This window comes from Alligator sinensis, unplaced genomic scaffold (assembly GCF_000455745.1).
Source record: "Alligator sinensis unplaced genomic scaffold, ASM45574v1 scaffold71_1, whole genome shotgun sequence".
Lineage (NCBI taxonomy): Eukaryota > Metazoa > Chordata > Crocodylia > Alligatoridae > Alligator > Alligator sinensis.
In genome coordinates, this window is record NW_005841834.1 from 4,039,224 (window position 1) to 4,051,498 (window position 12,275).

Here is a 12,275-nt window from a genome sequence, read left to right on the forward strand (position 1 = left end):
GCCGCCTCTCATCCGATGCACAGATCTGGGGGCTCGCACCCCCGGGAGGAGTCCGGCATAGCTCCACAGCCTTCCCAGGGGTGCAAGCCCCCAGATCTGTGTCACAGATGAGAGGAAGCTGCCTCTGCCACCTGGGACCAGTGCTGGGAGTGGGCTGCACCCAGATGGCAGCGGCAGCCTCCTCTTATCCAGCACGCACATCCGGGGGATCACATCCCTGGGAGGAGTCTGGCACAGCCCCGCAGCCCTCCTGGGGTGCAGGCCCCCAGATCTGCACGTCGTATAAAAGGAGGCTGCCACTGCCACCTGGGACCAGCGCTGAAGCCAAGTAAGCCCGGCTTCAAAGCTCAAAACATTTCGAAACTTTCTAAACATTTCGAGTGCCTTGTTTTGTTTCAAAGCTGTTTTGAAGCCTTTTGTTTAGTTTAGATTTTGCTGTTTTGAGCTCAAAATATGTCGAAACAGCTTCAAAACAAAACACCCTGCAATGTTTTGCACAGCCCTACTAGATATATACATAAGAGCTTTGTTATACTTTGGCAGAGTTCTCAACATCTTGCAAAAGTAAGCCCCTGATGAAGTATACAACAGGTAAAAAACATTTATCAACATTTCAGGAAAATTCCAGTATAACCAACAGTGTGACATGAGTTTTCTTACTTTAAGGCGTTTCTGCTTTGCTATATAAGCGTCTTGGAGGTCTGGATTTTCTTCTGCAAGCTTCTTCAGTTCAGATTCTGTGTTACTTATTTGGCCTGATAAACAGAAAATGGAATTACATAAAATCACCAAATATATTCATGTTTTAATCCATAAAAATTAGCAAATAAATTGTGTTAAAATAGTTAAAGTATTGTAAGTGTTCTGAAGAAATGGAAAATGGTTCCTGCGTGAAACATCCATATCAGTCAGTGAAATGTTGCATAAGCCAGGGATCCCAAAACATTTTCTATTTGCCATGAATCAAACGCTGAAGGGAGGAAGAATATAGGATAGGGAATTTATACATTTGATCTTAAGTTCAAACAAAATGTTTTGTTATCTATAATAAAAGAAAGAAGGACAATTAAAGTAACAGAACATATTAAGCAGCTCTACTTCTATCACAAACATTCAAACTTCACTCCTGAAAATATTTTCAACCAAGTTGTGAAAAGTGTACTGTAATTTTGTGTGCTTTATTTTTGGATCCTCAATTTTGGATGCTTTGGCCATGATTTCCAGAGAAGCTGTGGATACAGAGCTCCCACTGAGTTTGAGCAACTCTGAAAATCACAAAAGGCAAGATTTTTAGAGGTGGTCTTTGTCAGGTCTCCAATACAACTTTGCTACATGGTCTGTTCCCAATATTCTGCACAGGCCACTGTATCTGGTGTTGGTGTTGCCAGATCTTATGGGGTGCATTGTGGTGCTATAGGACATCTCAGGAGATGATCCATGGTTTGCTTCTCATGACAAATGCATCGGTCAGTTGCATACAGACCCCACAATTTCATGAGAAAGTTGCATCTTCCAAGACCCACTCTCAATCTGTTCAGGCTCCGCCATGTATGCCATTTGTAGTTGGAGCTGGATGCTAGATCCTTACTAGGGGTAATTCCTCACCAGCTCCATTCAACATGTTTGTTGCCTAGTTTCTCCCATTCTTTTTGCCAGAGGGTAGTTCTGAATGATTCTGGGGATGTGGTCAATGGTGTGATAGAAGACAAAAAGCTGTTTCTCAATGAGAGATAACAGTGCACTGGTTGATGTCCATATAGTGGGTGGTGGTCATCTGACTCTTGTACCACTGGTCAATGTCACCTGCTACTTTTCTCCTGCTGTAAGGAGACGCTATGCTGCATAGTGCATATAGGCAGCGAACAGGGATGGGATTTAGGCAGCCTGTTATAGTTCTGCATGTATCATTTAGGGCGGTGCCAATATGTTTACATATTTTTAGAGGTATTTAGATGCCTAAAAATGCAGCAAGGGGTCCAGTTGTTGGGTTTTTTAAAATCTAACCAGGTTAGGCACCTAACTCCATGGCAGACATCTTTTGGGTTGAAACACCTTTTAAAACCTGAACCAAGATGCCCCAAGATACAAAGTTTGGAAGAAGAGGTGGAGTGAAAAACTTGGAAAGAGATTACTATTTATTTTTTGTTATACAGGAAATAACATCTTCACTCTTTAAGGTTGTAGTTCATATGAAACTGGCCAGAGACTTCCCAATTTACACATCCAGAACGTCAAACATTAGGTCATGACTAAGAAAGTCTTGAATAAAAACTAATATCTTCAATAATGAACTGAACACAGGGCCTGAGTTCTCTTTACCTTGAACTAGGGAAATTGGGACTAACTTAAATGAAGTCTGCGGAGTTAACCTGAAGTAATAGTGTTATTAAACAATGCTAACCAGTTATTTTATATGCTTTTTGTTTCAATGTCACATGGCCATGAATATGGAACGTGACAATATTCCGCATGTATATTTTGAAGGAATTGAATATAGAGCAGAAAGATAATAGGCATAAAGGATCCTGACTTTATTACATTTGCTGTGTAACCAGATAAAATGCTAATCAGTAGGCACATCTACGTGTGCCCCTGACTGCGCATTTGGTACTGCACAGTCATTTAGAACTTGGTTTAGCAAGTACTAAATGACTACACAGTACCCAGCGGTACTGATCAGTCCCGGCAGTGCACAATTATTTTTAAACACTATGTCGTCACTGGTTACCATGGTGGTGTAGCATTGACATCACAGTTTGTGCCCGCTGATGCTATGTCACTGTAGTAATGAGCTACATCACCATAGCTTACTACAATGTAGTGTCTCATGTAGACATGCCCAGTAATACATAAGTGTGATACTTTAAAAGAGACAATATAAAATTACTCAAAACAATTGTGAGCCAAATTATCTGGAAGAAAAAACTGAAACAAAATATGTGATGATAATTAGGAGTTTCTTAGGAACTTTTTATTAGATTCCCAATCACACAATTGAGAAAGAAGTTTATACTGATTAAAAATTCGGCCTGGCAGGAAATGAAGACAACAACTCCCTAATGCTATGTAATATTATTCAAATATATATACATGCATACATAAATACACACACATGTGGGTGGGGGTGGGGAGGTGTACATATTTTACAGGTGCAAGGATTTTCTGTGATATCTGTGACAAAGGCACCTTCCAGGCCCACTACTAGTATGTCTCTGGGCAAACCACCCAACTTGCTCTCCTGCCACGTCTTGTTGATAAATGACTGTCATGTTAAATAGGCGGAAGGCTGCCCTTCGTGCACCCAAATGACTGTGGGCTATCAGTACACGCTCCTACCATCCCTATATGTGTCCCATGCCTCACTGATGTCTCACAGTGTGTTCCACCTCTGGTTCAAAGCTGGGTCAAACTGTACACACCCTGTTTTCTATATCCCACCTGCCATGACCTTAATACAAAGGCTATTGGGAGTTGGTACCTGACCGTATGGGGTTTGCCATGATGTCGCAGTGTCTGGGCATTTTCTGTTATGCTCCGCCTCCCTCACACCCTACCCCTGTCCACGCGGGTGTTCTGGTGATTGAGATAGATCCCTGGCCCTTCCAGGTGTCTGTCTGTCTTCAAAAGATCCCATGTAAGAAGAAAAAAACAAAGCAATCTGGGACCAACATGAGCTGGCCAAGCCCTGTGACTCTGGTAAGGCTCTCCCACCAACAACATCCATCCACACACAGAAATTAATAAAGCAATATAACGTAAATAATCATCTCTGCCTACTAGGACTATGTGAAGCTTCGTTTGCTAATTCAGTTTGGTGGAGATTTGGCCCAATTCGGCAGCCAAATCTCTGAATCCAAATCGAATCAGGAGACCCTTTAATCTCTCTGAATCAAATTGGAGCCCTACAGATTGGTTCGGAGAGATTCAGAGAAATTTGATAATTCAGACATAGACACAGCTTTAAATGTTTTTTTTCTACATACCTCAAGGTACCAGGTGGCTCGTGAATGCTGAGATGCTGGGGCACATGGAGCATCCCACAGGAGCACAGTGGGATGGGGGCGGTCCCCAGTGTGCTTAGCAGCAGACCCAGAAGTGGACCAGAAACACTTCCACTTCACTTCCACTTCCACTTCATGGTCCATCAGGGAGCACATGGGGGACCCCCCCCACCACCACCACTCAGCTTGGTGACTAGTGCTTCCTGGGCCTAGCGGGGGCACCCAGGGAACCCCCAACAGGCAATTGCCAAGCCAGGGGGACACGGGGGGGCCCCCATGTGCTTGGTGGCAGACCTGGGAGTGCATTGGAAGTACTTCCGGCCCACTTCCAGATTCACCACCGAGCATGCAGGCCCCACCCCCCCTCCCCACACTCCTGTGGGATGCTCCATCCACCCCACCATCACAGCATCACAAGCCGTGCCTGGTACCTCGAGGTATGTAGAAAAAACATTTAAAGCCGAATTGCTGATTCTTCAAATCAGCATCGAATCTTCAGATTTGGATTCAGCTGCATCAAATCAGGACAGTGATCCAAATCAACGAATTGAATCACTGTCCCTGATTCGGACCAAATCTGAATCCTAATCAAATACGGCCCGTTTCACACACCCCTACTGCCTACTTACGGGCCTAGCTTCAGCCCTGTAATGTGTGTCTGCCTTCTCCTCAGACAACAGAGATTCTTCAGAGTTCGCCCCCAGTCATGAGACTAAATCACAGAGTGGGCCTGTAGCAGGCCAACCTCTGTGGGTAATTTGGGGTCACAGGTATTAGGAACTCCTGTGAGGTTCCTGCAGGTACCTGGCCTCCAGTGTCTGCAAGGGTGTTCAGGATCCTGCCATGGGAGTCAGGGTTGAGCTGGTCTCCAACAAGATGTCCTCGGCTCCATTGGAGGAAAGCAACATGGCCTAGTGCCTACACCAGCGCCTCCCCTTCTCTGGGACTAGGGCTGGCGCTGCCCTATAAGGGAAGTTCCAAGTTGGCCTGAGCTAACCCAGACCCCTTCGTGTCTCCACGTGCCTTGCGGCTGCTGGCAAATTCTGAGAGCCCCTGCAGAGACCAATAGTGGCTGCAGCTTCAGCATCCCAGCTCTAAGTGGTGATGGGTACACCTATTACTTAGTCTTGGTCCCCTCTGGGCTCCAGATCCCAGTGGAGCCCAGCTCCCTGCATTCAGTCCTGCCCAGGGGATGGGCACACAGGAAGTGCACCTCCTGCCACTTCCCTGCCCTATCCTAGGGGCAAGCATGCAGGGGGGCGTGAAGCCTGTTCATGGGCTCATTACCCACTGCTAGGACAGCCCAGGATCCTGGGAACCATAGAATGCCATGGCAGTCTTTGCCCTGGTGAATGCAGGGGAGGACCAGGTCCCTGCTGCAGGTACTTTGTGTCCAAAAGCCTCTAAAACTTCTCTCTCATCTATATAGTTAGTCCAACACAAGTTATTGCAAAACAAATCCCTAACTCTCGTACACTCCTGGACCGTTATAGCTACAACATGCCAACACTATCTCTCTCTCTCTCCGTGCGTGCGTGCGTGTGTGTGTGTGTATACACACACACACACACACACACACACACACACACAGATATATAGATATAGCTAAATATAGATATATATAATTATAATAATAATATAAATAAATTAAAAATAAGAAAGGTAGAAATTGATAACAATAAATCCTAATATTATAAAAGCCGTAGTCTGTCTGTCTGTCTGTCTGTAACGCTTTATTCGCACTCTGATTGACTGTCAGGGCGGTCAATCAGAATGCTCCAACAGCATTCCAGACAGCAGGTGGTGGAGTGCCACCATGATGGTGTGGACAAAGGGGATTGGGGGGGGTCCAGGCCAGCACAGCTGGCCTGGTCCCCCCACTGCTCCATGGAGGAAGTGGCAGCAGTGTGAGGGGGTGAGGGAATGGGGTCAGGACCGCCATGGCAGCTGGGGAGTGGCCCTGGACCTGGACCCGGACCCAAACCACCAGGGGGGAAGGGGATCACACCCAAATTGGTCGGAGGTTAGAGCTGGACAATGGGAACAGGGGTACAGGGCCAGATGCTGAGCTCCATCCCTGCCAGCGCCCCAGGGTGGGTAGGCGGAGCAGTCCCGGCATCGGCTGGTTTTTAGTGTGTCTTGGGATACTGGAGAAATTCCAGAGAACTGGAAGAAAGCTAATGTTGTACCAATATTTTACGATAAATGGGGTGATCCAAGTTATAGGCATATCAGCCTGGTTTCAGTCCTGGGCCAAATAATGGAAAAGCTCCTAAGTCAATTAATAAAAAAGTCAAATAAGATTAAAAGAGCATTTAAATAATTAAAAGAATTGCTAATCAAGATAAGTTGATGGAAAATAGAAGTGATCAAACTTTCTATTATTTGTTGATAACATTACAAGCTTGGTTTGTCAATGTTATAGTGCAGATAAAATATACTTTGACTTTGCACCATGTGATAGGTTAAGAAATTATAAAAATAAAGAATCAACACAACATTCAGCAAATAAATTAAAAATGGGCTAAGAGACCTCAAAATGTAACTGTAAACAGGGAATAATCACTGAGCAAATGTGTTTCCATTGGAGTCCTTCCAGGAGTGATTCTTGGCCCTATACTATTTTAATATTTTTATGAAGGAACTGGAACAAAACATACAACCATTACTAATAAAGCTTTAATGTGACAGTAAATAGAAGAGTAAAAAATAATGAAAGCAATTAGTCAGTAATATAGAGCAATCTGGATCATTTGATAAATTGGGGTTATGCAAACAATATGAATTCAATAAAGACAAATGTAAAGTCATATATCTAGAAACAAAGAATATAGACCATTCTTTCAAAATCAGAAACTGTACCTGGGAACCAGGTTAACATTGAGAAAGACTTCGGAATCATCGCTGATAAGCATTAACTCTGATACCGTGGCCAAAACGCCTAATACAGTCTTAGATATATAAGCAGGAGATATATAAACAATTGTCTCTGTATTTGGCACTGTATTATAAACCACTACAGCTGTACTGTATTTATTTTTGTGTCCGTGGTTCAAGAAGGAAGCAGAAAAATTATAGAGGGTTCAGAGGTGAGCTATGAGAATGATTACAGGGTTGGAAAACAAACCTTATATGGAGACACTTCTGGAAGTGAGTCTATTTCATTTAAGAAAAAATAATAAGGGTGATTTGTCTACAGGCAGTAAGTATGTAAACAGGGAACAGAAATTTGGTAATAGAAGGCCTCTTTATTCTAGCATGCAAAGGTAGAGCAAGGTCCAATGGAAATCAAAGTCCAATGGAACTTGAAACTCCGAAGGGTTCTCAGTGGCGTAACAAGCATGCGGTTCCAAGAACGAGCGGGCAGAGGGCACAGGGTTCGGAGAGACACAGGATGCATGGGTTCTGGGGGAGGGGCTGTGGGGCATGTGGGTTCTGAGAGTGGAGCTGGGGAGAGGCAGCAGTGTTACCCGTGCCACGAACTCCTAAACCCATACCTACTCATGGCTGAACTGCAGCTGCTGCCCCCGCATACTCTGCCCCGTCCCAGCTGTTAATCTCAAAGCAGCAGCAGCAGCAGCTGGGAAATACTGAAGTTCCCAGCATGGGTATGCAGCTGGGGCATGAACTCTGTGGTAATAGAAGGCAATTCCAGCACCCCTCCTAATTTGGTGCCCAGGGCAGGTGATCCTCTCGTCCACCCTTAGTTACTCTACTGAGGGTGCTCATGCTTCTACTGAAGTCAAATGAGACCATGACTGTACATGATGGTCATGTTCAACCCAGAGATTTTACCAAGGTATATGACGAAAGACATCTTCATTCTAAAACAGTGAATTACTCCTGGTTCACCCCCCATCCCCAAAATAGCTAAAGCCTTCAATGAATCCTTTCATAATGACTGTACATTTACTAGCTCTGGGAAAATGGAACTGAAGTTTCCTAAAATCCCTGATTTGGAGCTACTGAATAAAATTTTCAAAATTGCCCAAGTGGCTTAGGAATTATGTTCCATTTCCAAAAATGCCCAACTCATTCAAAAGTTTCAGCCATCAAAAGAAACAACGGACATGGCTACATGAGCAAGTCTCTGTGAAGTATGCTACAGTGTCAGTTTACAGCATGTAATCCACTCCATGCTAACTGCCTCTGTGCATGCTCTTACCCTGCAGTAAATGCAAGATCATTTCCTCCACTTTCGCTGCTGCAGAGGGAAGGAACAGATGCCCTGCACCTCAGGGGTTGCCCAGTCCAGCGGCAACCCACTCACCAGCTGAGGCAGGCAGGGAGGCTCCACTGAAAGCAGAATTGGGCCCCATGCCAGTTCTGCCTTTGTGGGGGGAGGCAGGCAGTGGGGGAGCCCTGCATGACACCCCTACCCTCCCCCTCCCTTCAAGCCAGCCCCTTCCCAGGTAGCACCAGGCATCCTGCCAGCTGCAGGTGCCTGCTGAAGACAGAAGCTGCGAGGTGCCCGATCCTGTTTTCAGCAGAGCCTCCCTGCCTGTCCCACACCCAGGGGGTGAGCTGTCACTGGGCTGGGCAGCCCCTGAGCAATGGGAAGTCCCGGTCCTTCCCTCTGCAGAAGGACTGGGACTTCCCAGTCCTTCTGGATGGGCCAGATGGGCTGCTGTGGCAGGGCACTGTTGGTGCTGGCCACTTTAAGAACCAAGCCAAGCAGCTGGCAGATGCTTAATTGCAGCAGCCATTTTAGATCCATGGCTGCCTGTATAGACAGGGCAGTTCGCTACTGGCAGGCCAGGCAGAATACAACATCCTGGGCTTAAGGGCAGGAGATGTAGAGGATGGTTTGGAGGCTCCTGGTCCTGGGCATGACCTAAAACTGCACTCTGCCAGGAGTGAGTGGCCTGGTGGGGCTCTCAGTGGCACGGGAGCCCCCAGGAAATGCCAGGCCAGTTACCACCCCAGTGAAAAGCGAGTAGGGGCACCTTAACCCCAGGCCTCACCTTCAGATGGGCCATATTCCACCAGAGCAGGGTAGGCCAGGTAAGCTTCTGGAGGTGCCTGAGCCTGCTGGGGGAGTGACCCCCTCAGGGCCAGGCATGCTTCCAGGAGCACCTGAGCCAGGAATGGGGAACCCTGATCCCTTGCAAGCAGGAGGTGAAAACCCACCCCGAGGCACTCGACTGGTCAACTGCGAGGAATGCCCATGATGAGTGAAGAAGCTCAGGGTCCTGACTGGCCTGAGATGGGGCCAGGACTTATAGAAGCTTAAGGTCTCATGAGTGAGGCCACAGCTAATGGGCGAAGGGGACGGTTGAGCCAACTGCCTGAGATGCCATCTGCAAGGCTTGGGCCACAGTATAGGGATGGAACAGAGCTGCAGATAACCCCCCCGCAATATCGGGGTGTACAATCAGCAGCCTCCTGCCTTAATTAACAACTATTAATTAATTAACAGCAAGGCATGGCAGGTGAGACAGGTGGGCGATGTGCCCAGAGGCAGGTGGGAAGCTAGCTCTGTGGCTAGCCAGGGACCCCCCCCTCTTTGTCACAGCTGCCAGCAGGCCGTGTGCTACCCAAATAGCCAGGTAAGCTTGGGCCCTGGCTACTCCCAGGGGCCCAATCCAATTCCCAGGAGCCTGCCAGCATGCCACCTCTCCCACAAGCCCACCCAGGCTTCCAGGCACTGAGGTAGGTTTGATTTATACAATGGACATACAAAAATCCTAACTTTTTTTACAGAAATATGGAGTTGGCTTATACTGTTGTTTGGGTTTTTTTACCTATATACCATACAATACAGTAATTAAGTGTTCACATATTCAAAAATCCTGATCACCCAGCTGCTTCCAGCTATACAAATGCACAGCTGTAGACATCCATCTGTTAAAAATCTTTTCCAACAACAACATATTGTGTATCTGAGTAGGCATGGGATCATTTTTTTTAATATTATATTGTTATTCAGATATCAAGGACCTTTAAAAGAACAGGATATGCTTAGAATCATGTAAGCAAAATCTGTTAAATGGCAGTAATTTCATATTACATTGAATACGTACTACGAATTCTGGTTGTTGCGTAAGCTGGAATCAGGGAATCCACAGTTAATTCTGGGTGCAAAATACAGCCGTGTGTGTAGGCATCCATAGGCAAGGAATCCAGAAGCTCCCTATAGTGCTGCACTCTTGGATAATACATGCTTCCATCTTCTGGCATTAGTCTTGGTGTTTTCTCTGAAATATATTTAAGAAATTAAAAACAAAATGAAATGCAATATGGTAAAGTAGTATTATGACTATTTCCTCAAAGTAGTATTATGACTATTTCCTCAAAGCAGTATTATGATTATTTCCAACTAGCACAGATGGCATGATCATCGTGAAAAAAGCCTTATTATTGTATGTTGTTAGCTCTAGAGCCCCAGTTCAGTAAAACATTTAAGCATATACTTGATCTCAAGCACTTGAGTGTTCCTATCCCTATCCAACTAAACACACACATGAATTCAAGAGGCCTAAGCATACCAAAGAATCTGGTCTGTCATGTATTATTTTCAAATATTTTCATAGACATCCATTTTTACATCCATTTTTGACACCCATTTTTGTTACAGTCTGTGAATGTATAATAGACATCCCTATACCCCATTGGAAAGGGACATCTCAATCATTCAGAAAGGTTATTATAAAATGTTAGAGGAGCATGCCTTCTTGCATGCTTCCCTCCCAGGGCCTGGAAGCAGCAGGAGATGCACTTCCCACATGCCCATCCCCCAGGCAGTGCTGAAAGCAGGAAGCTGGGCTCTACTGGGACCTGAAGCCCAAAGGGGACCAAGACTAAGCAACTGGTGTACCCAGCACCACTTACAGCTGGAACACTGAAGGCATTTGATATAAAAATACTTTCATGTTTTAAAATATATTTGAAAAAGTTCATTTATTTCAATATGCCACTGCGCACTTTCAGTTTACCAACACCCCTCAGTCCTCTGGGAAGTTGTTTTCTGAACAAAAGGCTAGCAAGGAGATCACCATCAATCTTCTGTGTGTGAGAAACTCTGACAGGGAGTTCAACATGAATTTTCAGTTTGCTTTTGGAACTGTAAACATCCTGTGGATATAAACAGAGCTCTACAAGAGATACATAATTATTGTATATTATTAGCAAGGGAAAAATCTCATAAACTCAAATATTTTTAGCATTACCATTCACAAAAGTGCTTTCAAGATAATCAATAATTTGTGTTGCCTCGCAAATAATATTTTCTCCATGGATAAGAACAGGGACTTCACCGGATGAATTAAGACGCATAAACCACGGTTCATTGTGCTCACTCAGGGGTAGATTAACATCATGTTCCTCGCATTTTAGTGCCTTTTCAGCAATTACTAAGCGCACCTGAAAAATATTGCAAGAATTACTTAATGCAGGCATTTACCATGAATAAACTAATAGAGACTATTTAATTACAGAGTCAGTGTGGTTCAGGAGGAATCAAGAGGTCTAACCAATGATCGCTTGTCTCCAGACAAAATCACTTCACCTCTGTCTTTCTTTTCTCCTACTCTTAGATTGCATATGCTCTAGCTAGATTGCATATGCTCTAGCTGGGGACTGTACTGTTATGTTTCCAGAACACTTAGCAGAATCTCCACTGGGGCCTTGAGACACTACACTGACACAGTTCCTGACAGTGGTGACCATGAACAGTTATTGCCTAACACTCTCCTTTCAACACCTTACTCTTCAGCATGAATGCTTAGTGACTGGTCCACGGATTGCTGTTGTGGGAAACGGTGCATCTACTTTTAAATGACTGAGTAATGCAAAATGATGTTGCCTTAGAGCCAAGCCTAATATATACATACACACACACACACACACACACACACACACATATATATACATATGCACATATATATATATACACACACGTACACATCTATACACATATATACAGAAACATATACACACACATACACGCACATATATATATACATACATGTAGATACACACGTATGTATACACACACATACACACATACATACATAATATATACAGTACACACACCCCATTTTTTGAAGAAGAAGAAAGAGCAATCAGCTGGCCCTAAAGGCGGGGTGATTTCTCTCCTCCTTTCCCCCAGTCCGTGCGATCACCTGGCTGATCACGGAGCCGCTGCGCACACTGTATTTTAGCAGCCCCCGAGTGTGACATTTCCGATTTTAAACCACCCCGATGTAACCGCGCCCGCCCCCCTGCACGCCGGGGCTGCTCCGCTCAGCGGCCCCGGGGCCGGCGGCAGCACGG

The 12,275-nt window shown here is 45.2% G+C and overlaps 1 protein-coding gene across 1 annotated transcript in view; it reads right to left on the reverse strand.

Moving 5' to 3' along the window:
• Nucleotides 1-12,211, reverse strand: part of GDAP1 (ganglioside induced differentiation associated protein 1) — a 20,272-nt gene extending 8,061 nt beyond the window's left edge. The window contains exons 1-4 of the mRNA XM_006015291.3: nucleotides 12,036-12,211; nucleotides 11,171-11,363; nucleotides 10,025-10,198; nucleotides 661-755 (exon numbers count right to left, since the gene is read on the reverse strand). Of these exons, the coding sequence (XP_006015353.1) occupies nucleotides 661-755; nucleotides 10,025-10,198; nucleotides 11,171-11,276 (375 nt within the window). The 5' untranslated portion in view covers nucleotides 11,277-11,363; nucleotides 12,036-12,211. The remainder of the gene's footprint in view (nucleotides 1-660; nucleotides 756-10,024; nucleotides 10,199-11,170; nucleotides 11,364-12,035) is intronic.
• Nucleotides 12,212-12,275: the final 64 nt, after the last annotated feature.